General features: G+C 43.5%; 1 protein-coding gene and 1 long non-coding RNA gene across 2 annotated transcripts in view; one reads left to right on the top strand and one right to left on the bottom strand.

Annotated features, from left to right (window-relative positions):
• Window positions 1–21,977, top strand: part of LOC139531743 (uncharacterized) — a 47,937-nt gene extending 25,960 nt beyond the window's left edge. Inside the window, exon 3 of the long non-coding RNA XR_011666422.1 lies at window positions 21,226–21,977. This is a non-coding gene — a long non-coding RNA (uncharacterized lncRNA). The remainder of the gene's footprint in view (window positions 1–21,225) is intronic.
• scn5lab (sodium channel, voltage gated, type V-like, alpha b) overlaps window positions 1–26,360 on the bottom strand; it is a 198,732-nt gene that overhangs the window by 142,386 nt on the left and 29,986 nt on the right. The window contains exons 2-3 of the mRNA XM_071328506.1: window positions 11,748–12,056; window positions 8,798–8,916 (exon numbers count right to left, since the gene is read on the bottom strand). Of these exons, the coding sequence (XP_071184607.1) occupies window positions 8,798–8,916; window positions 11,748–12,014 (386 nt within the window). The 5' untranslated portion in view covers window positions 12,015–12,056. The remainder of the gene's footprint in view (window positions 1–8,797; window positions 8,917–11,747; window positions 12,057–26,360) is intronic.

Genomic DNA, 26,360 nt, shown 5'->3' with positions numbered 1-26,360 from the left:
GGTTAACTGAGTGTCATAGCTACAGGGACCATCAACATTCTAATACCGTTCCCATAACTATGGATACCTTATACAATGGCCTTGGTGACTACAGTAAAATCCCATTCCTATAGGGGCTTCCCGAATCCTCGGAGAAAAGAACATGGTGTTGTTAGGTTGTGATTTACAGCATCACTTCATCATTTCGGGCGCCCGCAGTGGTCTAAGGCACTACATCTCAATGCAAGAGGTGCCACTACAGTCCCTGGTTCGAATCCAGGCTGTATCACATCCGGCCATGATTGGGAGTCCCATAGGGTGGCGCACAATTGGCCCAGCATCGTCTGGGTTTGGCCGGGGTAGGCCGTCATAGTAAATAAGAATTTGTTCTTAAAACCTCTTGAGAATTTTTTATTTTATTTTTTTTATTTCACCTTTATTTAACCAGGTAGGCTAGTTGAGAACAAGTTCTCATTTGCAACTGCGACCTGGCCAAGATAAAGCATAGCAGTGTGAACAGACAACACAGAGTTACACATGGAGTAAACAATAAACAAGTCAATAACATGGTAGAAAAAAAAAAAGAGAATCTATATACAATGTGTGCAAAAGGCATGAGGTAGGCAATAAATCGAATAATTACAATTTAGCAGATTAACACTGGAGTGATAAATCATCAGATGATCATGTGCAAGAAGAGATACTGGTGTGCAAAAGAGCAGAAAAGTAAATAAATAAAAGCAGTATGGGGGGTGAGGTAGGTAAATTGGGTGGGTAGTTTACAGATGGACTATGTACAGCTGCAGCGATCGGTTAGCTGCTCGGATAGCAGATTTTTAAAGTTGTTGAGGGAGATAAAAGTCTCCAACTTCAGAGATTTTTGCAATTCGTTCCAGTCGCAGGCAGCAGAGAACTGGAAGGAAAGGCGTCCAAATGAGGTTTTGGCTTTAGGGATGATCAGTGAGATACACCTGCTGGAGCGCGTGTTGCAGGTGGGTGTAGCCATCGTGACCAGTGAACTGAGATAAGGCGGCACTTTACCTAGCATAGCCTTGTAGATGACCTGGAGCCAGTGGGTCTGACGACGAACATGTAGCGAGGGCCAGCCGACTAGGGCATACAGGTCGCAGTGGTGGGTCGTATAAGGTGCTTTAGTAACAAAACGAATGGCACTGTGATAAACTGCATCCAGTTTGCTGAGTAGAGTATTGGAAGCTATTTTGTAGATGACATCGCCGAAGTCGAGGATCGGTAGGATAGTCAGTTTTACTAGGGTAAGTTTGGCGGCGTGAGTGAAGGAGGCTTTGTTGCGGAATAGAAAGCCGATTCTTGCTTTGATTTTGGATTGGAGATGTTTGATATGAGTCTGGAAGGAGAGTTTGCAATCTAGCCAGACACCTAGGTACTTATAGATGTCCACATATTCTAGGTCGGAACCGTCCAGGGTGGTGATGCTAGTCGGGCGTGCGGGTGCAGGCAGCGAACGGTTGAAAAGCATGCATTTGGTTTTACTAGCGTTTAAGAGCAGTTGGAGGCCACGGAAGGAGTGTTGTATGGCATTGAAGCTCGTTTGGAGGTTAGATAGTACAGTGTCCAAGGAAGGGCCGGAAGTATATAGAATGGTGTCGTCTGCGTAGAGGTGGATCAGGGAATCGCCCGCAGCAAGAGCAACATCATTGATGTATACAGAGAAAAGAGTCGGCCCGAGAATTGAACCCTGTGGTACCCCCATAGAGACTGCCAGAGGACCGGACAACATGCCCTCCGATTTGACACACTGAACTCTGTCTGCAAAGTAGTTGGTGAACCAGGCAAGGCAGTCATTAGAAAAACCGAGGCTACTGAGTCTGCCGATAAGAATATGGTGATTGACAGAGTCGAAAGCCTTGGCCAGGTCGATGAAGACGGCTGCACAGTAATGTCTTTTATCGATGGCGGTTATGATATCGTTTAGTACCTTGAGCGTGGCTGAGGTGCACCCATGACCGGCTCGGAAACCGGATTGCACAGCGGAGAAGGTACGGTGGGATTCGAGATGGTCAGTGATCTGTTTGTTGACTTGGCTTTCGAAGACCTTAGATAGGCAGGGCAGGATGGATATAGGTCTGTAACAGTTTGGGTCCAGGGTGTCTCCCCCTTTGAAGAGGGGGATGACCGCGGCAGCTTTCCAATCCTTGGGGATCTCAGATGATACGAAGGAGAGGTTGAACAGGCTGGTGATAGGGGGTGCGACAATGGCGGCGGACAGTTTCAGAAATAGGGGGTCCAGATTGTCAAGCCCAGCTGATTTGTATGGGTCCAGGTTTTCCAGCTCTTTCAGAACATCTGCTATCTGGATTTGGGTAAAGGAAAAGCTGGGGAGGCTTGGGCGAGTAGCAGCGGAGGGGGCGGGGCTGTTGGCCAAGGTTGGAGTCGCCAGGAGGAAGGCATGGCCAGCCATTGAGAAATGCTTGTTGAAGTCTTCGATTATCACGGATTTATCGGTGGTGACCGTGTTACCTAGCCTCAGTGCAGTGGGCAGCTGGGAGGAGGTGCTCTTGTTCTCCATGGACTTTACAGTATCCCAGAACTTTTTGGAGTTAGAGCTACAGGATGCAAATTTCTGCTTGAAAAAGCTGGCCTTTGCTTTCCTGACTGACTGCGTGTATTGGTTCCTGACTTCCCTGAACAGTTGCATATCGCGGGGGCTCTTCGATGCTATTGCAGTTCGCCACAGGATGTTTTTGTGCTGGTCGAGGGCAGTCAGGTCTGGAGTGAACCAGGGGCTATATCTGTTCTTGGTTCTGCATTTTTTGAACGGAGCATGCTTGTCTAATATGGTGAGGAAGTAACATTTAAAGAATGACCAGGCATCCTCAACTGACGGGATGAGGTCAATATCCTTCCAGGGAACCCGGGCCAGGTCGATTAGAAAGGCCTGCTCGCAGAAGTGTTTTAGGGAGCGTTTGACAGTGATGAGGGGTGGTCGTTTGACCGCGGACCCGTGGCGGATACAGGCAATGAGGCAGTGATCACTGAGATCTTGATTGAAGACAGCAGAGGTGTATTTGGAGGGCAGGTTGGTCAGGATAATGTCTATTAGGGTGCCCATGTTTACGGATTTAGGGTTGTACCTGGTGGGTTCCTTGATGATTTGTGTGAGATTGAGGGCATCAAGCTTGGATTGTAGGACTGCCGGGGTGTTAAGCATATCCCAGTTTAGGTCACCTAACAGAACAAACTCTGAAGCTAGATGGGGAGCGATCAATTCACAGATGGTGTCCAGGGCACAGCTGGGAGCTGAGGGGGGTCGGTAGCAGGCGGCAACAGTGAGAGACTTATTTCTGGAGAGATTAATTTTTAAAATTAGAAGTTCGAACTGTTTGGGCATAGACCTGGAAAGTATGACAGAACTTTGCAGGCTATCTCTGCAGTAGATTGCAACTCCTCCCCCTTTGGCAGTTCTATCTTGACGGAAAGTGTTATAGTTGGGTATGGAAATCTCAGAATTTTTGGTGGCCTTCCTAAGCCAGGATTCGGACACGGCAAGGACATCAGGGTTGGCAGAGTGTGCTAAAGCGGTGAGTAAGGCAAACTTAGGGAGGAGGCTTCTGATGTTGACATGCATGAGGCCAAGGCTTTTTCGATCACAGAAGTCAACAAATGAGGGTGACTGGGGACATGCAGGGCCTGGGTTTACCTCCACATCACCCGAGGAACAGAGGAGTAGTAGGATGAGGGTGCGGCTAAAGGCTATCAAAACTGGTCGCCTAGAGCGTTGGGGACAAAGAATAAAAGGAGCAGATTTATGGGCGTGGTAGAATAGATTCTGGGCATAATGTGCAGACAGGGGTATGGTGGGGCACGGGTACAGCGGAGGCAAGCCCAGGCACTGGGTGATGATAAGAGAGGTTGTATCTCTGGACATGCTGGTCTCAATGGGTGAGGTCACCGCATGTGTGGGGGGTGGGACAAAGGGGGTATCAGAGGTACGGAGAGTGGAACTACGGGGTCCATTGCAAACCAAAACAATGATAGCTAGCCTGAACAACAGTATGCAAGGCATATTGATATTTGAGGGAGACATACAATAAGGCATAAAGTGATTGCAGGTCTTGATTGGGAGAGCTAGCTAAAACAACAGGTGAGATAACAGCAGCTAGTCAGTTAACACAGCAGCAGCAGGTAAAAATGGCGACGGCTAGGCAGAGAGGGTCGGATTAACTACACACAGATCCTGAGTTAAAGCACAGAGCCGACAGATAAAACACAAATAAACGGAATGGAGTACCGTGAATTAATGGACAGTCAAGCAAGCATCAGCTATGTAGCCAAGTGATCATAGTGTCCAGGGGGCAGCCGTAGATGGAGCAGTGAGGCCTCCACTAAGCTAGCCCGCGGCGTAAGATTGTTCGATAGACCTGTTCAGATAGCAGCCGATATGCTCAAGACAGCTAACGATTAGCGGGCCGCAGTTAGCATATGTGCGTTCAGGTTACGTCGCGATGGAGGGGCCAGTTGAATAACTCCCTCGGGCAGATAACGTCGGTATCCCAGTCGTGAAGGCCCGGTGGGGCTCCGCATCGGCAGTAAAACGGGTCCGGATAGGTAATTGTAGCCCAGGAGTGGCTGATGGAACTCTTCAGCTGGCTAGCTCCGGGATAATTGGTGTTTGCTCCGGAATTGATGTTAGCCAATAGTCACTCGGATAGCAGCTAGTTAGCTGCAAGATCCAGGTGTAAATGTCCAGAGATTGCGGTAAAAATCCGGGGATATGGAGAGAAAATAGGTCTGGTATGCTCTGGTCTGAGTCGCGTTGTACAAAACTGGCAATAGTTTTCAGAGCTAAAGGATAGCTGATAAGCGCTAGCTGTGGTTAGCTGAACTACTCACGTTAGCTTGTGAGCTGGCTAACTTCTGGCTAGATGAATAACTCCCTCGGGCAGATAACGTCGGTATCCCAGTCGTGAAGGCCCGGCGGGGCTCCGCATCGGCAGTAAAACGGGTCCGGATAGGTGATTGTAGCCCAGGAGTGGCTGATGGAACTCTTCAGCTGGCTAGCTCCGGGATAATTGGTGTTTGCTCCGGAATTGATGTTAGCCAATAGTCACTCGGATAGCAGCTAGTTAGCTGCAAGATCCAGGTGTAAATGTCCAGAGCTTGCGGTAAAAATCCGGGGATATGGAGAGAAAATAGGTCTGGTATGCTCTGGTCTGAGTCGCGTTGTACAAAACTGGCAATAGTTTTCAGAGCTAAAGGATAGCTGATAAGCGCTAGCTGTGGTTAGCTGAACTACTCACGTTAGCTTGTGAGCTGGCTAACTACTGGCTAGCTTCTGTTGTAGATTTCGGATACGAGGTGAATAATACCTTTGAGGAGAAAAAAAGCAGATCCGCACCACATTTGGTGAGGTAGGTTGCAGGAGAGTGTTTTGAAGTTGAGTTTTTAAGAAGAAAAAAATATATATATAAAAAGAAATGCGAAGAAAAATATATAAAAAATATATACACGGGACAGGACGAGGACAAAGGACATCTGACTGCTACGCCATCTTGGATTCACACGGGGGTACACGGGGGTACAGAATACAGGGGGTGCTATTTTCGCATTAGCATAATTTGCTCTACAGATTAAACTGCCTCTTATTCAATTATTGCTCTTACTATATGCATATAAATAATACCATTGGAAAGAAAACAATCCCTAGTTTCTAAAACCGTTTCAATTTTGTCTCTGAGTGATACAGAAGTCATTCCACAGCACTTTCCATGACCAAGAACATAAAATCAAGATGTGTTATGCTGGCTTCAAAGCTCTGCCTATATATGGTCGTGCCCCCTATGACCAGAAACACACTTCATTCGCCTTCCTCTGGTTGTCAAGAGGACGTCAGAGGAGAAATTCTTTGTTTATCTGGGACTGACGTGAAATAGGACCCATTTCTTTGGCGTGACCGACAACTTCCGGTTTACTGAATCGCTCGAATTTGAGCTGCGATTGTGTACAGTTTTGCTGGCGTTATGTATGAAAACTATCTCCGTGTCGAATTTTGTTTGATACATGTGACCATATCATCGTAATGTATGTTTTTTCAATATAGTTTAATCAGATTATTTGAATTTTTCCGGGAGTTTTGCGGTGTTCCGTTGTCGGATTGTATTTACGTTTGAGAAATCCGTGCCACTCGACCGGTACCTGTGCTAAATGGAGTGGGCAAGGAACAATTCTGAACGGAACCAACGACTCATCTTGACAAAGGACACTTTGATCAACATTCTGATGAAAGATCAGCCATAGTAAGACCCAATTTACGATGTTATATCATATCTGTTGTGCATGTGAACTGGCCGTGGGCGCCTAGCCGAATCTGCCTGGTAAAAATATCGTGTCCTTTGCTAACGTGGTTAGCTAATAGATTTACATATTGTGTCTTCCCTGTAAAACATTTTAAAAATCTGAAATGGTGGCTTTATTCACAAGACCTGTATCTTTCATCTGGTGTCTTAGACTTGTGATTTAATGATATTTAGATGCTACAAGTTACTTGTGACGCTATGCTAGCTATGCTACTCAGTGGGGTGGAGGGTGGGGGGTGCTACCGGATCAGGGTTGGTGACTCGTGAGAAGTTAACTGACTTTCCTAGTTAAAAAAAGGTTAAAAATAGAACAAGAAAACACTTGACTGAGTTTACAGTAACCATCCAGTCTATACATAACCTAACAGTAGCCATCCAGTCTATAGATAACCTAACAGTAACCATCCAGTCTATACATAACCTAACAGTAACCATCCTGTCTATACATAACCTAACAGTAACCATCCAGTCTATACATAACCTAACAGTAACCATCCTGTCTATACATAACCTAACAGTAACCATCCTGTCTATACATAACCTAACAGTAACCATCCAGTCTATACATAACCTAACAGTAACCATCCAGTCTATATATAGCCTAACAGTAACCATCCAGTCTATAGATAACCTAACAGTAACCATCCAGTCTATAGATAACCTAACAGTAACCATCCAGTCTATATATAGCCTAACAGTAACCATCCAGTCTATATGTAGCCTAACAGTAACCATCCAGTCTATATATAGCCTAACAGTAACCATCCAGTCTATATATAGCCTAACAGTAACCATCCAGTCTATAATAGCCTAACAGTAACCATCCAGTCTATAGATAACCTAACAGTAACCATCCAGTTTATATATAGCCTAACAGTAACCATCCAGTCTATATATAGCCTAACAGTAACCATCCAGTCTATATATAGCCTAACAGTAACCATCCAGTCTATAGATAACCTAACAGTAACCATCCAGTTTATATATAGCCTAACAGTAACCATCCAGTCTATATATAGCCTAACAGTAACCATCCAGTCTATATATAACCTAACAGTAACCATCCAGTCTATAGATAACCTAACAGTAACCATCCAGTCTATATATAGCCTAACAGTAACCATCCAGTCTATATGTAGCCTAACAGTAACCATCCAGTCTATATATAGCCTAACAGTAACCATCCAGTCTATATATAGCCTAACAGTAACCATCCAGTCTATAATAGCCTAACAGTAACCATCCAGTCTATAGATAACCTAACAGTAACCATCCAGTTTATATATAGCCTAACAGTAACCATCCAGTCTATACATAACCTAACAGTAACCATCCAGTCTATATATAGCCTAACAGTAACCATCCAGTCTATAGATAACCTAACAGTAACCATCCTGGTTATATATAACCTAACAGAAACCATCCAGTCTATACATAACCTAACAGTAACCATCCAGTCTATAGATAACCTAACAGTAACCATCCAGTCTATAGATAACCTAACAGTAACCATCTAGTCTATACATAACCTAACAGAAACCATCCAGTCTATACATAACCTAACAGTAACCATCCAGTCTATATATAACCTAACAGTAACCATCCAGTCTATAGATAACCTAACAGTAACCATCCAGTCTATAGATAACCTAACAGTAACCATCCAGTCTATATATAGCCTAACAGTAACCATCCAGTCTATATATAGCCTAACAGTAACCATCCAGTCTATAGATAACCTAACAGTAACCATCCAGTCTATATATAGCCTAACAGTAACCATCCAGTCTATATATAGCCTAACAGTAACCATCCAGTCTATATATAGCCTAACAGTAACCATCCAGTCTATAGATAACCTAACAGTAACCATCCAGTCTATAGATAACCTAACAGTAACCATCCAGTCTATAGATAACCTAACAGTAACCATCCAGTCTATATATAGCCTAACAGTAACCATCCAGTCTATACATAACCTAACAGTAACCATCCAGTCTATAGATAACCTAACAGTAACCATCCACTGAGTCTATGAGTCAGTGACAGCTTGAGATGAAATCTGTTTTGGAGTACGACCTCTAAGATGAGTCTAATGCACATGAGGCAGAGGACAAGTCTAGTCCTGTGTAGACTCCTCTCATTCATTGATTTTGCGTAATAAAACAGCACAATACAAACTAATAGTGGGACTGACATTTTCTCTCTTCACTGGTAGTGAGAGACAGCAGGCAATACCAACGGCTCAATTCTGGGCAGCTCAGCTCCCTCCCCTGTCTCTATTTACCCCCATTAGTACACAATGTCAACATGATTACAAGGAAAATGACATGACAATCTAACTAGACAAACTGAACCAGAGACATTCTAAGGCTTTGGTTCCCTCCCAAATGTTGTTCAGTCTCTGCTCATTGATTTTCATTTTGAAACCCTAAAACAGACAAGTGTTGGTGGAGCTGTGAGCGTTCCATCAGAAAGGATATGAGTGTACTAAAACCTTAATCGATGCTCTTCTAACAGGATGAAAGGGGTTAAAAATATAGAGTGCAGACGTGGCACTAAATCGGAAGATGGCCTTCCCTTTGTTCAGTACTATAAATGTCTGTGGAGAAACAGGAAGCGAGAGAGACAAAGAGAGAGAGGAATAACGTGAGAGAGAGGGGGTGAGGGAGATTGAAAGAGAAAGAGAGATGCATCATGGTTAAGGGCAATATGGCATGGCAATAAACGTGTACAATAAACTTGCAGTGGCAACAACCACACACTGACAGTACATCCATGCACGCACACATACACACATTCACACACACGCGCACACACACACACAGACACACGAACACATACACACACACAAACAAACAAAATCACTGATTACATTGCAAGTCCCCCATGCTGGTACTCGCTGCTCTGTAAAATGTCTTTACACTCAAAGTGTGTCCGATGTAGGGTTGCATAACTTTCCCAAAAAGCCCATATTTTCTAGAAATAGTAAATTTCCTGCCTATTCCATCCTGATTCCGGGAATGTTATAACAGGGATTCGTGGAAAACCTGGGAATTTGGGGAAATTTACCAGAATTTTGCAACGCTAGTCCAATGTATTTAGACCTCAAAACAGACTCATTTCAAGATGAGTCCACATCCCAAGCCTTCATAGTCATCTGAAAACATATCTTAAACTGTAGTTCATATAGTACCAACTAGTTTATCCACTCTCTCTCAGTCTGTCGGTGTGGGCTTGCATAGACCTATTGGATTATCAAATGGCCTGTGCCGGTTAAGGTAAACAATGAGAGGTTGGTTTGGTTTGGTTTATTTGTTCCAATCCTCTACAAAACCTTTGGGAAATTAGCAGGAGCTCTTATCCTCTGGAGGAGAGGTAGGAGAAAGAGAGACAGAGAGAGAGAGAAAGAGATAGAGAGAGGGGGGCAGGAGGGATGGGGAGAGAGAGATTGAGGGAGAGTCAGAGAGACAAAGAGAGAGAAATAGAGAGAGCGAGAGAAGGGGGGGTGCAGGAGGGATGGGGAGAGAGAGATTGAGGGAGAGTCAGAGAGAAAGAGAGAGAGAAATAGAGAGAGAGAGAGGGGTGCAGGAGGGATGGGGAGAGAGAGATTGACGGAAAGTCAGAGAGAGAAAGAGAGAGATAGAGGGAGGGGGTGTAGGAGGGATGGGGAGAGAGAGATTGAGTGAGAGAGAGAGGGAGGGGGAGGCAGAAACATTCAGGAAGAGAGAGGAAAGTGAGGTGAGGACCCACAACTGTATCCAGCTGACATGTCCTCTATCCCCAGAACAACTATCTATCCCCAGAATAACTATCTATCCCCAGGAGAACTATCTATCCCCAGGAGAACTATCTATCCCCAAGAGAACTATCTATCCCCAAGAGAACTATCGATCCCCAGGATAACTATCGTTCCCCAGGATAACTATATATCCCCAGAATAACTATCTATCCCCAGGAGAGCTATCTATCCCCAGGAGAACTATCTATCCCCAGAATAACTATCTATCCACAGGAGAACTAGCTATCCCCAGAATAACTATCTATCCACAGGAGAAGTATATATTCCCAGAATAACTATATATCCCTAGGAGAACTATCTATCCCCAGGAGAACTAGCTCTTCAGACCTCAGCCTCCCTCTGTATCCTCCAGCAAACCAACCAAAGCTCCAGACTGATGAATTTTGAAAGGCCAATTTTAAAACTTAGCACCTTAAAACCAGTACTCTAGCCTCTGTCCTTTTCACATACTGTACCGGTACAATTTCCACTCCCTGGGCAACTGATTAAATCAAATCAAATGTTATTTCCTCAATTGCTACACACTCAAATCACTTAAATCCAACTGATGCCACACCAACTACAGCCATAGCTGTCAGTTCAATTTGATTTATCCACCAGCTTAAAAGATTATTATTTACATCCTGGAATTCACGTTTTTCTCATCTACAGTCCTACAGTACACCCAGGGTTGCACATTCTTGTTCCAGCCCAGCACTAACACACCTAATTCAACTTATCAAGCGGCTTGGAACAAAAATGTGCCACTCTGGGAGGTATACTGTCATGCATACTGTATAGAATGACTTGATGAGGCACCCTCCAGTCTACACTGTGGGGGTGACACAAACCCATTTCAAAATTCTTATTAAGGAAGAAGGACTGTGTGAGAAACAGATAATGGTGGCAACAGTAAACCATCGTCTGTCTGTCTGTCTGTCTGTCTGTCTGTCTGTCTGTCTGTCTGTCTGTCTGTCTGTCTGTCTGTCTGTCTGTCTGTCTGTCTGTCTGTCTGTCTGTCTGTCTGTCTGTCTGTCTGTCTGTCTGTCTGTCTGTCTGTCTGTCTGTCTGTCTGTCTGTCTGTCTGTCTGTCTGCCTGATCCTTCTATTCGTAAATCAGTCCTACCTTTTGCATCCTAAGAACACACACACGTGCAGATGAGCGCACATGCACGTACACACCCAAAAATGGGTATGGGGAATCCTTTCAACCTGCCTCAAAGGCCACAGAAAGTTTCCATTAGGACGGATGACACACACACACACACACACGCACACACACACGCACACACACACATGTACACACACACACCATTTCAGAGGCTTTATATAAGGAGGGTCACTGTGAGTACACCAGAGATGTGTTTCAGAAGGGGAAATTGGTTCAAATGAATAAAAGAACACAGGAAGATGTTCCAGTAATTGGAATGGTACTAAAGAGGAAATCCTTCAAGGAGGTCCAATAGACAAAGGAAGCGATGTCAGTGATGATATAAGAAGTGACATGCTCTTAGAAACACATTTAACACAGGCATTCGAACACAAGTATAAGGACCCTTGAGAGAGACACCCACCACCTCACGCTCACACACAAACACACACCCACACAGCCTCTCTCATTCTCCCACCAACCATCAACCCCCAGTGCTCACTCTCTGGTTCTTGAAGTAGAACGGGTCAAAGTCATCCAGTGGGACGCCCACCAGGCCGGCGGGGATGTCGCCGAAGATGCGTGGCAGCTGTTTGCCGGCCTCCAGGTCGGCCCGGGGCCGGGGCAGCTCCACGTCTCCCAGGTCCTCTTGGTAGTGCTTGGTACGCCGGGCCTCCTCCTCAGCGATCCGCTGCTCCACGGCAGCCAGGGACTCCCGGGTGAACCGGTGCAAGCTGTCAGGACCCGGTGGTAGCAGCAGGGTGGCCATCTTCTCATCCTGAGTCACCTGTCCTAGGGTTGACTTCACCAGCTACCAGGGGGGGAGAGGGGAAGGAAAGAGAGAGATAGAGAGAGGGAGAGTAGGGAGTAGGGAGGAGGTGATAGGGAGAGGGAGTAGGGAGGGGGAGATAGAAAGAGACAGAGAGAGGTAATCAACAGGGCAGTCACACAGGGGTATCACTCCTAAATGCAGACCTGAGTTAACATAGACCTCTTTCCTGCAGTCAAATAACCAAATCGTCCTCTTGTGGCCTCATGGGTGGAATGTTATTAATCTTTTTCATAACTTCATAATAAATAAATATAAATAAATATAAAATAAACATAAAAAATCTGGTGTTTCTATGTAAAACGCTTTTATTATATGTCAGTCTTTTGTGATGTACAGTCCAGTCGGAAACTATTCAGACCCCTTGAATTTTTAGATTCTGTTACATTACAGCCGTATTTTAAAATGGATTAAATCGTTTTTTCCCCTCATCAATCTACACACAATACCCCATAATGACAGAGCAAAAACTGGTTTCTAGACATTTCTGCAAATTCATAAAAAAATATACAATTTACGTAAGTATTCAGACCCTTTAATCAGTACTTTGTTGAAGCACCTTTGGCAGCGATTACAGCCTCGAGTCTTATTGGGTATGACTCTACAAGTTTGGCACACCTGTATCTGGAGAGTTTCTCCCATTCTTCTCGTGGTTCCAAACTTCTTCCATTTAAGAATGATGGAGGCCTCTGTGTTCTTGGGGACATTCAAAGCTGCAGAAATGTTTTGGTACCCTTCCCCAGATCTGTGCCTCGACACAATCCTGTGTCGGAGCTCTACGGACAATTCCTTCAACCTTAGGGCTTAGTTTTTGCTTATATAGACCGGCGTGTGCCTGTCCAAATCATGTCCAATCAACTGAATTTATCACAGGTGGACTCCAATTAAGTTGTAGAAACATCTCAAGGATGATCAATGGAAACAGGATGCACCTGAGCTCAATTTCAAGTCTCATAGCAAAGGGTCTGAATACTTATGTAAATAAGGTATCTGTTTTTTCTTTGTAACACGTTTGTAAAAATGTCAAAAAATACAGTTTCTGCTTTGTCATTATGGAGTATTTTGTGTAGATTGATGAGAATCTTTAAAAATTAAATCCATTTTAGAATAAGGCTGTAACGTAACAAAATGTGGGAAAAGTCAAGGGGTCTGAATACTTTTCGTGTACAAAATGTAATATTGGGATGCAAACTCAAAACGTAATACATTTTCAACTCTATATCTGACATGGTACAAGTGTCTTATTTTCTTTAAGCTCATAACCATGTGTGTGAGGTGTATACTTTTGTTTCAAAATAGATTTGTTTAAGACTATCAAGAAACACTGTGTGACCCTGATTTAGCCCACTGCAGCGAAAGGTCCTATTTGGTTGCTATTGTAATGTACAGATAGACCAAGCTTGGGGGGGTTATCATAACGAAACGGTTGTCATTGTCATTGATATTGCCTCCCCTTCACTCACATCATCACTTCAGCCGAGGACAGTTATTCTGTCGCCAAAATAGATTGTGGCACTATTGTGTTAAGCGTGGTGTGGGTGTGTACTGGTGTGTGTGTTTGTGTGCGTGTGCGTGAATGCCTGTACGCGTGTTTGTGTGGGTGCACAAACTTCCGTGCACAAACAGACTATGCCATCTGTTTTGTATTCTAATTGAATGATTGGACAGGCCTCATTTTTCATCCATTCATGCGTTTCTTCACGTTATTCCTTGTGAGAGTCCACATCAAAAGAGCACCTGATGTCCCATTACCTCAGCTTACAACCTCAGTCCATCAGAGTCTGGAGACTTATACAGTCTTTCAACCAGGTAGCTACCTGCTCACTAGAGAATAAAATATCAAAATAATCACTGTAGCCACTTTAGACCTGCCTAAGGCCTTACCTATCCCATTTCATATTAATGCAGGCTCAGAAGATGACAACTTCATTGAAAATATAGACTATTTGGTAACACATCCCATGAAAAACATTTTTCATATAATGCAAACACATTCATAACGTCTTATATTAATGCACTACATAGGTGACAATAACTGCTCATAAAGTGTTACTGAATGTTTTTAATCAGAAATCACTTTCTGGGTCAATAACCCCATGAAGAAAATCTATAAAATGCAGTACTTCAATGAGTGTCAACCGTACATTAAGATATTATACATGTTATACAATATATCAGGCCTGACCTGCATTAAAGCCTATGACATAAATATCCCCTCGTGTTTTGCAGCTTTATAAACAGGTTAAATCAATCTGTGTGTGATTCCATGGCCTTTGTGTGGCCCCCTGCGCCTGTACACCATGCATGTGAAGTCTCGCCTTTTACTTCCATACCATTTCAGCTATTTACTGCCCCGGACCCTGATGCAACGGACATTGTGAAGGGCTGAACAAAACGCCAGTACGCTTGGGTTGCTTTTCTCTCTCTCGCAGCATAATCTCAACCAACTTTGCGTCTGCCTTTGCTTTGACAGAATTCTGCCTCTCTCATGTGTCCATGTTTTCACAACCAGCACTGGTTATTCCCATGTTTCTTTTCGATACCCATTTTTATAACCTATATAATTATCTTAGTAACCACCAGTACAGGATTCATGTGTATTTGGGAAAATATTAAAGATAATTCAAAGAGTTAATAATGTATTGTTGTGTATCATAAATTAAATTGTTAAGCATGTGCATGTACAGTGTAAATAAATGGACGCGTCAGCTTCTAATGCTTTGTAGTTATGGAGCCCAGAGATGTGAGAGACAAGACACCTAACGGAGCAAAGAGAATAGGGACCCCAGACTTGGATATCCTGATAACACATCAACATTGACGCAGAATGACTGTACTGTTCTGTACTGTACTGTACATTCAACACAAGAAACAAATGCACGGCTTATTTACTTTCTCCTGTCATTTCTCAGGTCTACATTTAGAAACAAAGGGTTCCAAAAGGGTTCTTCGGCTGTCCCCATAGGATATCCCTTTTTGGTTCCAGGTAGAACCCTTTTGGTCTCCATGTAGAACCCTCTGTAGAAAGGGTTCTACATGGAGACCAAAAGGGTTCTACCTTGAACCAAAAAGGGTTCTTAAAAGGGTTCTCCTATGGGGACAGCCGAAGAACCCTTTGAGGTTTTAGATAGCACTTTCTTTTTATAGTGCAGTAAAAAAAAAAATATAGTACTGTGTATAGGCATTTGCGTAACAGGCCTGCTATGTGTGATTGTGTGCATGCAGTCATCACTGACTCTAACATCACAACACGAAGCCAAGCAGACGGGAGAGCCAGGGTCAGTAGTCACCAAACGGACAAAAACGATTTGAAACGGGGAGGGCCTACTTGGACTCATTCAATAAAAAACACTCATTTTCAATTTCTGTTGCAAAACATTTAAAAAACGTGCCCAAATACTGTGTGTCCAATTAACTTAATGTATTATTTACATTGATTGTCACTAGTGCCTGGTGGTCAGGGCTGCCTTTGTTCCCAACACAAATCAGAGACCGGGTAACCCTGGTAACCCAATCACAGGTCACCCCCAAGGAGGTGTCAGAGCACAGACACAGAGAAAGACACACACACACACACACACACACACACACACACACACACACACACACACACACACACACACACACACACACACACACACACACACACACACACACACACACACACACACACACACACACACACACACACACACACACACACACACACACACACACACACACACACAACCTCTGTGTTCATTATTTGGGAAGCTACCGCCAGGCTGTAATCTAGTGACCTGTAATTTAGCATCCTGTAGTCTAGCACCCGGTAGTCTAGCACCCTGTGGTCTAGAACCCTGTAGTCTAGCACCCTGTAGTCAAGAACCCTGTAGTCTAGCACCCTGTAGTCTAGCACCCTGTAGTCTAACACCCTGTAGTCTAACACCCTGTAGTCTAGTGATCTGGAGTCTAGTGACCTGTAATCTAGTGACCTGTAATTTAGCATCCTGTAGTCTAGCACTCTGTAGTCTAGCACCCTGTGGTCTAGAACCCTGTAGTCTAGCACCCTGTAGTCAAGAACCCTGTAGTCTAGCACCCTGTAGTCTAGCACCCTGTAGTCTAACACCCTGTAGTCTTACACCCTGTAGTCTAGCACCCTGTAGTCCAGCACCCTGTAGTCTAGCACCCTGTAGTCTAACACCCTGTAGTCTAACACCCTGTAGTCTAACACCCTGTAGTCTAGTGATCTGTAGTCTAGTGACCTGTAATCTAGTGACCTGTAATTTAGCATCCTGTAGTCTAGCACCCTGTAGTCTAGCACCCTGTAGTCTAGACACCTGTAGTCTAGCACCCTGTGGTCTAGAACCCTGTAGTCTAGCACCCTGTAGTCAAGAACCCTGTAGTCTAGCACCCTGTAGTCTAGCACCCTGTAGTCTAGCACCCTGTAGTCTAATACCCTGTAGTCTAGCACCCTGTAGTCCAGCACCCTGTAGTCTAGCTCCCTGTAGTCTAGTGATCTGTAGTCTAGTGATCTGTAGTCTAGTGACCTGTAATCTAGTGACCTGTAATTTAGCATCCTGTAGTCTAGCACCCTGTAGTCTAGCACATTGTAGTCTAGCACCCTGTAGTCTAGTGACCTGTAGTGTAGCACCCTGGAGTCTAACACTCTGTAGTCTAGTGTCATGTAGTCTAGTGACCTGTAGTCTAGTTTCCTGTAGTCTAGCACCCTATAGTTTAGCACCCTGTAGTCTAGTGACCTGGTGTCTGGTGACCTGTAGTCTGGTGACCTGTAGTCTAGCACACTGTAGTCTAGCAACCTGTAGTCTAGCGACCTGTAGTCTAGTGACCTGTAGTTTAGCACCCTGTAGTCTAGTGACCAGTAGTCTAGTGACCAGTAGTCTAGTGACCAGTAGTCTGGTGACCTGTAGTCTAGCACCCTATAGTTTAGCACCCTGTAGTCTAGTGACCAGTAGTCTAGTGACCAGTAGTCTAGTGACCAGTAGTCTGGTGACCTGTAGTCTAGCACCCTGTAGTCTATTGACATGTAGTCTAGCACCCTATAGTTTAGCACCCTGTAGTCTAGTGACCTGTAGTCTAGTGACCAGTAGTCTAGTGACCAGTAGTCTAGTGACCAGTAGTCTAGTGACCTGTAGTCTGGTGACCTGTAGTCTATCACCCTGTAGTCTATCACCCTGTAGTCTAGTGACATGTAGTCTAACGACCTGTAGTCTAACACCCTGTAGTCTAACACCCTGTAGTCTAACACTCTGTAGATATACACCCTGTAATTTTACACCCAGTAGTCTGGTGACCTGTAGTCTAACACCCTGTAGTCTAACACCCTGTAGTCTAACACTCTGTAGATATACACCCTGTAATTTTACACCCAGTAGTCTGGTGACCTGTAGTCTAGCACCCTGTAGTCTAACACCCTGTAGTCTAGCACCCTGTAGTCTGACACAATGTAGTCTAACACCCTGTAAATATACACCCTGTAATTGAACACCCAGTAGTCTAGTGACCTGTAGTCTTACACCCTGTAGTCTAACACCCTGTAATTTAACACCCAGGAGTCTGGTGACCTTTAGTCTAACACCCTGTAGTCTAGTGACCTGTAGTCTAACTCCCTGTATTCTAGCACCCTGTAGTCTTGCACCCTGTAGTCTAGCACCTTGTAGTATTGCACCCTGTAGTCTAGAACCCTGTAGTATTGCACCCTGTAGTCTAGCACCCTGTAGTATTGCACCCTGTAGTCTAGCACCCTGTAGACTTGCACCCTGTAGGACCAGCACTCAGCATATCTGGAGTTAATGAAATGTAAAGGACAGCTCGTCAGGCTTGACCAAGAGCCCGTTTAGGCAAATGCAATTCCCTCCAAAAATAGGGTTGATCCACTAAAGTGCACTATGTAGGTCACTAGGGGTATTGAACAAGTTAAATGGGCCTCGGATTCATTTCAAAGGCTGGCTGCCTGCGCCACTCGGGTACTTTCAGCTGCAGCACTTGAGCGCAGGCGTCTAAAGAGAATACTGAACAAAAGGGAGAGGGGGGAGATAGGGTTTACCTGAGGATAGGAACATGTAGCTTGTGGCCCTGATGCTGAGGGTTTAGAACAGCTTGCCTACTGCACACACACACACACACACACACACACACACACACACACACACACACACACACACACACACACACACACACACACACACACACACACACACACACACACACGTGTGTGTTCTCTCTGTGCCTTTCTCTCTCTCTCTCTAGAATTAGGAATCATGTTAGCTACATTTCTATCCGAAATGTTATGAACATTTCACTTCATTGAACACACCCTAGCTATTGTTCCATAACCCAGGGAATCCCTATTAAATCAGAAATGAACCTCAGACATAAAATCATTATTTATATAATCATTATTTTAACAGCCTGTCCCATCAAGGTCAAAATACCGCTTTTGCAAGGGAGACCTGGCCCCTAACTTCAGCGCTCGGGTCAAGCCCACCACCCCACTACCCCACAAACCCTCTGCCCTCACCCCAAACCCGCCTAGACTGAGACTGGGGATTGACCTGGTATCCCTTTGGGAAATCAGCAATAAAGAGCAACACATGGAGGAGCAGTGTACCAGCGGTGCCAGAGACTGTCAGCCTAGGGCCCAGTCAGGGCCTCTATCCAGCATATCCAGCTGAAGCATAGAGTCACTTTACAGGCTGTCAGCATTATTCATCTAGGTTTCCTATTAGACCATTACAACTGGGATGTAAGAAGAGTCATCAGCCTGAGGAGACTGAATGGGCCTGTAGCATGACTCGTCTTTAGACCTTTGGTCATTCATGTCTCACCATCGTATGGTAGCCTGGATGGGGATGTGTTCGATATAAACCGGGAAAAAATTATGTTTGTTGATAAGAACCATTATTTGTAGCGTTATTGTGCAATTGCCGATTTATTCTAGGATTCAAACCGAGTAAACCACTCTAGATATCTCTTGAGATGGAAGGGCAATGGACAGAGGCTTGGGTGCATGTGCGTGCACACATCACATTCTCACACTCACATACCACGGACAACAGAGATTGACAGAGGAGTTATTCTTCATCATAAGTGTGTGGTGCACCTCTAACCTTGATGCTCAGTTTTCAGAAACCAGTGATTAGGAAAAACACTGAGCCTTTCGTTGCTGTAAATCAGCCCACAAAATACAGGCTTTGTTAAATTGATTCCATAGTCACTGTGATGAGGGGAAAAAAGGGATTATGGTTAATCAATGTTGCCGCCGTCTTAACCGACTGCTTCTTCATCATCAGTTAGTTATTATTGAGACCTTATGTCCCTATAGGATTACAGCTTGTCTTTAATCTATCTCCGTTCTTTCAAGACACACACACACACAAACCGCATACACACAGATACACACAAATGCATGCACAGTGCATACACACCCTGACCCTCCCCCAACACCGTTACATGCTTAATTAACAAGGGGATGGAGGCAAAAACACTGTCATCGATGACTGGTGACCCCCTCGTGACAGATTATTAATTTGGGCAAGACAACTGCACCCGAACTGAACCCTCTGTCTAATCAACTCCTTTGCTTTGACCACAGGGGAAGAGAAGAAAAGAGGGGAGGAGAGGAAAAGATGAGAATTGAGAGTAAATTAAGAAACAAAGAGGCTTGAAGGGCAACCCGGCCTCAGAGCCATACGAAACACACTTTACGTATTTCTGAGCACCTGTAAGATGTATAATACCTACCGATAGTAGGTAGTTACTTTAGACAGAAATGAAAGAAGGGAGGTTGGTCGCGGAGGATGGGTGGGTGTAATTCGTGACCATCTAGCAATCCAAAGGTTGAGTGTTCGTGTCGCGGACAAATATAGCATTTTAGCTAACATTTCCCCTAACCCTTATTCTAAACTTAACCCAATTCACCTAACCTGCCACATAAATTCACCTAACCATTTTCGTTAGTTCCCCTAACCGCCAACGTAAATTCTCCCCGTAATTCTTGGTTGTTATGACGCAAGAAGCAACCTGGTCTCAGAGAAAGCTATAATACTATACGCCCTCCAAGACATATGATAAATTACTTCATCCAATTCGTATGCTATTGTGCGACCGGGTAAGACGTAAAATACTATACACTAAGTATACCAAACATTAGCAACACCTTCCTATTTTTGAGATGCCTCCCACCCCTTTTGCCCTCAGAACAGCCTCAATTTGTCGGGGCATGGACTCTACAAGGTGTTGAAAGCGTTCCTCATGGACGCTGGCCCATGTTGACTCCAATGCTTCCCACAGTTCTGTCAAGTTGGCTGGATGTCCTTTGGGTAGTGGGCCATTCATGATACACACAAGAAACTGTTAAGTGTGAAAAACCCAGCAGCATTGCAGTTCTTGACACAAACCTGTGCAACTGGCACCTACTACCATTTTAAATATTTTGTCTGGCCCATTCACCATCTGAATGGCATACATACACAATCCATGTTTCAATTGTCTAAAGGCTTAAAATCATTCTTTAACCTGTGGAAGTGGATTTAACAAGTGACATCAATAAGGGATCATAGCTTTCACCTGGACTCACCTGGTCAGTCTATTTCATGGAAAGAGTTCTTAATGTTTGGTATACTTAATCACCGTCCTCTAATTCATATGATTTTGTGCGACTGCTATTCCTTTCATGATATAACTAACGTAATGGATTTACATACAGATTAAAACGAAATACCCTGAGACCACGTTGTAAATGGGGGGGGGGGGGGGTTCACGTAGGGGTAGTTGATTTGGGAAGTCAGACTCTCTGAAATTTGGCCTCCGACGCAGCTTGCGTGTGCGTTTATAATCACTGTTTGATTATTCAAATGTTTCCTTGGTGTTCTTGCCAACATGTTGCTTCATTGTTGATTGTTGATTTGTTTGACAGGGTTTTTTCCTTCTTTTTTCAGCTTGCTTGGTCCCATGAGGCTTTGGGAGGCTGAGTTGTTGTGTAATGATGTGGGAAGATTTCACCACCTCTTTATTCCTTTCCTCTCTGTCTTTCACGATCCATGACTGTCTCTCTCTCATCTCCCTCTCTCTATCTTTCTCTCTCTCTCTCTCCCTTTATCTTTTTATCTCTTTGTCCCTCAATCAATATGTCCCATGGTTTTGGCTCAAGATGTCTATGGTGTTGGCTCAAGATGTCCATGGTGTTGGCTCAAGATGTCCATGGTGTTGGCTCAAGATGTCCATGGTGTTGGCTCAAGATGTCCATGGTGTTGGCTCAAGATGTCCATGGTGTTGGCTCAAGATGTCCATGGTGTTAGCTCAAGATGTCCATGGTGTTAGCTCAAGATGTCAATGGTGTTAGCTCAAGATGTGCTTCTACACCTGCATTACTAGCTGTTTGGGGTTTTAGGCTGGGTGTCTGTACAGCACTTCGAGATATTAGCTGATGTACGAAGGGCTATATAAAATAAAATTGATTGAAGATGTCAATGTGTACACTACAAGAGGAGATTAGTGAGAAAGGGGGACCCAACCCAATACAGGCCCTTCACCAAGGGGACAACTGTGACAAAGTAGGTAGCCACATCTGGCAACTAAATTAACTGTCAACCTAATACTTAAGCTATGTATTTGAAGAGTGTATTTACAAAACGCAATATCCAAAATGCTATACTTATATATATTCATGATTGCGTATGAGTACCTTCATGTGTGTGTAAAATATTGATGTTATAAGATTTTTAATTCATAGATTTTAGATGTGTATGAAAGTGTTTTTTTTGTATATATCCATTGTTTATCTGGACTGGAATGTTTGTATCCTGTATATTTGGCTGTGATATGTGGTTGTCTCGCCTAGGTATTTTAAGATTAATGCACTTGTTATAAATTGCTCTGGATAAAATCATCTGCTAAATTAAATACTGATGTCACAAATCATTTGTACATTTCTTTATAAAAATTGTAGTTATTTGTCACATTTAACTGTGTAAAACCTAGCAGTACTACTCATTTGGATTGAATTTGGAGGTGGATTTATAGCATTTAGCAAAAGAACATAATTATTTGTCTCTGAAACTAAACCATCAAGTGATAGATTTTAAAGAAATACATGTTGGTCATTGAACAACCCCATGCCATGATTAGATAGTGTAAAAACACAGCAATCTCTTTCATAACCCTCTAGAGTCGATGTCCGTGCCCGCATACAAATTGAATTAGCATAATAAAAGAATCCCCATCAAAGTCCATCTGTATAAGATAGAGATATCTGCTTTTGCATGGGCTGCGTCTCAATCCACCACATCCGCCAATGTCGGCCTTCCGCATCTGCGGTGAAAGGTGGCAGAGCTACAGCGATGTTTCAGACCAGGAGACATCCTGAAAATTGGTCTTCTCTCGAAAACATCTGTAGCGCCCGAAACGTTTGAGCTACAAAATAGGTGTTGATAGCAACTGTCTGAGTCACGCTGTGCTAACATAACGTTAGCAGGTTGGTAGAGCTAACATTAACATGCTAGTAGGGCTAACGTTAGCAGGTTGGTAGAGCTAACATTAACATGCTAGTAGGGCTAACATTAGCAGGTTGGTAGAGCTAACCTTAACAGGCTAGTAGGGCTAACGTTAGCAGGTTGGTAGAGCTAACATTAACATGCTAGTAGGGCTAACGTTAGCAGGCTAGTTGGCTAGCAACTGTGCAAGCTGATAAAGTATTTGCTTGTAAGTTGGTTGAAAATTTTACTTAAACCAGTAGTCATGAGTGCAAACGGTTTGGTTTAATTTGAAGTTATACATTTGAAGTTATTTCTGTTGGAGTTAACATTATACGGAATAGGCTGGCTTGCCGGGTCCTCCATATTACATCACACCCCGCAAATGTTTTTTTCCGGCATGACTTCGGCATTCTTCTGAATTCTGATCAATTTTATGTAATAACTTGAAAAATAGGAAAGTGAGGTGTAATTTTGCATTGGGGCTTTTGATGTGTATTCTACTGCAAATCCAGATGTTACATGTAGTGATGTTTATGTTACCTACGCTTTAAATATGGGTAAGAAATTATTAAAAATCCTGATCTTTCTTATATTTCTCAGATATAGTACAGACACTTAAAAACAAAATTCCTTTTTTACTATCTGTTTTTCCATGTATGAATCTTTTATTCAATGCGTTTTTATGGGCATGCGACCAAGCTTTAACTTCCTGACTGGTGTCTTGAGATGTTGCTTCAATATATCCACATAATTTTCTTCCACTTGATGCCATCTATTTTGTGAAGTGCACCAGTCCCTCCTGCAGCAAAGCACCCCCACAACATGATGCTGCCATCCCCGTGCTTCACGGTTGGGATGGTGTTCTTCGGCTTGCAAGCCTTCCCCTTTTTCCTCCAAACATAACGATGGTCATTATGGCCAAATAGTTGTATTTTTGTTTCATCAGACCAGAGGACATTTCTCCAAAAAGTACGATCTTTGTCCCCATGTTCAGTTGCAAACTGTAGTCTGGCTTAATTATGGCGGTTTTGGAGCACTGGCTTCTTCCTTGCTGAGTGGCCTTTCAGGTTATGTCGATATAGGACTCGTTTTTACTGTGGATATAGATACGTTTGTACCTGTTTCCTCCAGTATCTTCACAAGGTCCTTTGCTGTTGTTCTGGGATTGATTTGCACTTTTCGCACCAAAGTACGTTCATCTCTAGGAGACAGAACACGTCTCCTTCCTGAGCGGTATGACAGCTGTGTGGTCCCATGGTGTTTATACTTGCGCACTATTATTTGTGCAGATGAACGTGGTACCTTCAGGCGGTTAGAAATTGCTCCCAAGGATGAACCAGACTTGTGGAGGTCTACAATTATTTTCTGAGGTATTGGCTGATTTCTTTTGATTTTCACCTGATGTCAAGCAAAGAGGCACTGAGTTTGAAGGTAGGCCTTGAAATACATCCACAGGTACACCTCTAATTGACTCAAATGTTGTCAATTAGCCTATCAGAAGCTTCAAAAGCCATGACACCATGTTCTGTAATTTTCCAAGCTGTTTAAAGGCACAGTCAACTTAGTGTATGTAAACTTCTGACTCACTGGAATTGTGATACAGCGAATTATAAGTGAAATAATCTGTCTGTAAACAATTGTTGGAAAAATTACTTGTGTCATGCACAAAGTAGACGTCCTAACCAACTTTCCAAAACTATAGTTTGTTAACGAGACATTTGTGGAGTGGTTGAAAAATGAGTTTTAATGACTCCAACCTAAGTGTATGTAAACTTCCGACTTCAACTATATATATTCTAACTTTTTTTTAATACCTACAGGGGTCCTAAAATTCTGAATCAAATAGAAAAATGATCCATGGTATGACCATCATAAAACAATTCCATATTTTAGTTTAGTAGAACTTTTGAATAATGCAAAAAGATGTGTTTTTAATACAATAGGTAGGCTAATGCATACAAAGCAGAAAGAGGACCGTTTCAAAATAATCTGTGGGACAACAAAAAATAATTCATCCCAAAGTCGTCTGTCTGACCGCCTGCTCACGCCCACAGCATGAAAAATGCAGACCGCGCCCCAATGATCTCTGTCGGACCCTCAGGTCCTGCAGGCATCCCGCGGGAATGCAGCCCTCTAGTGTAGTCAGTACACAACACTATGCTCATCAGATCATCAGGTCTTAGCAGGATCTTATGCTCATCAGGTCTTAGCAGGATCAGATGGTGCCAGGGGTTCCAGCAGGGTCAGACAGCCAGGGATGACTCGTCTATGAAGCTCAGGTGATTTCTGACGTATATTAACAATATCAGTGAATGATACAAAAAGTTCCATCTTGAATTGATGGCTAGACCTACAGTAGCTACAGGACAGCAGTTTAATTTTAAAGCTACAATCTGGGATCATGGACTAATGGTAATTTCAATTATTGAACCAATGATTCTATTCTTGGATAATATAATGTATAAATGTACACCAAGGTAATTCTTTGTCATGCCTCATTTTAGGAGGATCAGGGGTCTCAGCAGGGTCAGGCAGCCAGGGAAGACCAGTCTTTGAGTAGGTGAGGTGAATTTTAGCACACTTTATTCTCTCTGTGCGGCAAACACTGGACAAGCCAGATGCTATTTTAAGGCAATCTGACAAACCTCCAAAGTTGATTTCCAAACTCCATCAAGGGTTGATAGAGGCTTTTCCCGATGACACAAAACATGTAAAACAAAAATGTGAGGGAGACCTGGTAGAAGCTATTGATGTTGATGAATGAATACAGATGTGTTTGAATGCCCAGTCATGTTCAGTTTAAGATCATCCATATAAAGTACTATATACCAGTGAAACTGAATTACATGCACTCAGAAATGTAATTCCTATGCTGGAGGTGTAAAACACAAAACGGGACATATTATGAAGGCTGGCTGAATTCTGTCAAAGATTATGTTCTTTTATCTCAGCATGTCTATAGATTCTCCCTTCTCACAGTTTTTGTTTGATTGGAAATGTTGATACTGGAGACTGTTATATGACGAAACTGTGTAACCAAGCATTTATAGCGGCTAGGAAATGCATTGCCATTAATTGGAAGGTTGGTTCCTCCCACAATGTCAAGTTATGTATCACTAGATTTGATTAAGAGTATACTGGGCAAGATTCATAAGTTCTGGAGGCCTCATATGGAATACAGTATGACTTAAGGAGTCTGTAGTGAAAACATGCCCAAGTCAAGGGAGATACCTCTTTAGGCAATCCCTAGCTGCCGGGCTGCTCAGTCCTGGCCCTTGGGGTCTGCCGTCCTGTGGGTTGTCTCTCTCACCTTGACCTAACACACCCGACACCAATAATGAATGCTTCACTAAGATCCTAAAGCTGAGTGGGCTGTGTTGGTTTGGGGCGCTGCAGTGTGGTGGACCCATAGGGACAGGATGGGGCGGCCCAGCTCTTTCGTGTGCAAGTAAAAAGAGCTCTACAGTACTATTAGTCCTATGAGATTAATTATATGGAGGATGTGCTGTTTCTGTGTGTTAATGTATATTTGAGGTATATGTGGGGGGTTTTGTTTCATTTTTTGTTTCTAAACCTTTCCCAAAAAAGTGTAAGGTGTGAACTGGGAAGGAAATTGTGTTGGGAGTGTCACGGCCGTTGAATGAACTGGACCAAGGTGCAGCGTGGTGAGCGTACATTTTCTTTTTATTAGAAAAGACGCCGAACAAAACAATAAACACTACAAAACAAACCGTGAAGCTAAAGGCTAAGTGCCATAAACAAAGTCAACTTCCCACAAAGACAGGTGGGAAAAAGGGCTACCTAAGTATGG

The sequence above is a fragment of the Salvelinus alpinus genome, chromosome 10 (assembly GCF_045679555.1).
Source record: "Salvelinus alpinus chromosome 10, SLU_Salpinus.1, whole genome shotgun sequence".
Taxonomy (NCBI): domain Eukaryota; kingdom Metazoa; phylum Chordata; class Actinopteri; order Salmoniformes; family Salmonidae; genus Salvelinus; species Salvelinus alpinus.
The sequence above is the reverse complement of the archived record's forward strand: the minus strand, read 5'-3'. Positions and strand labels throughout refer to the sequence as shown.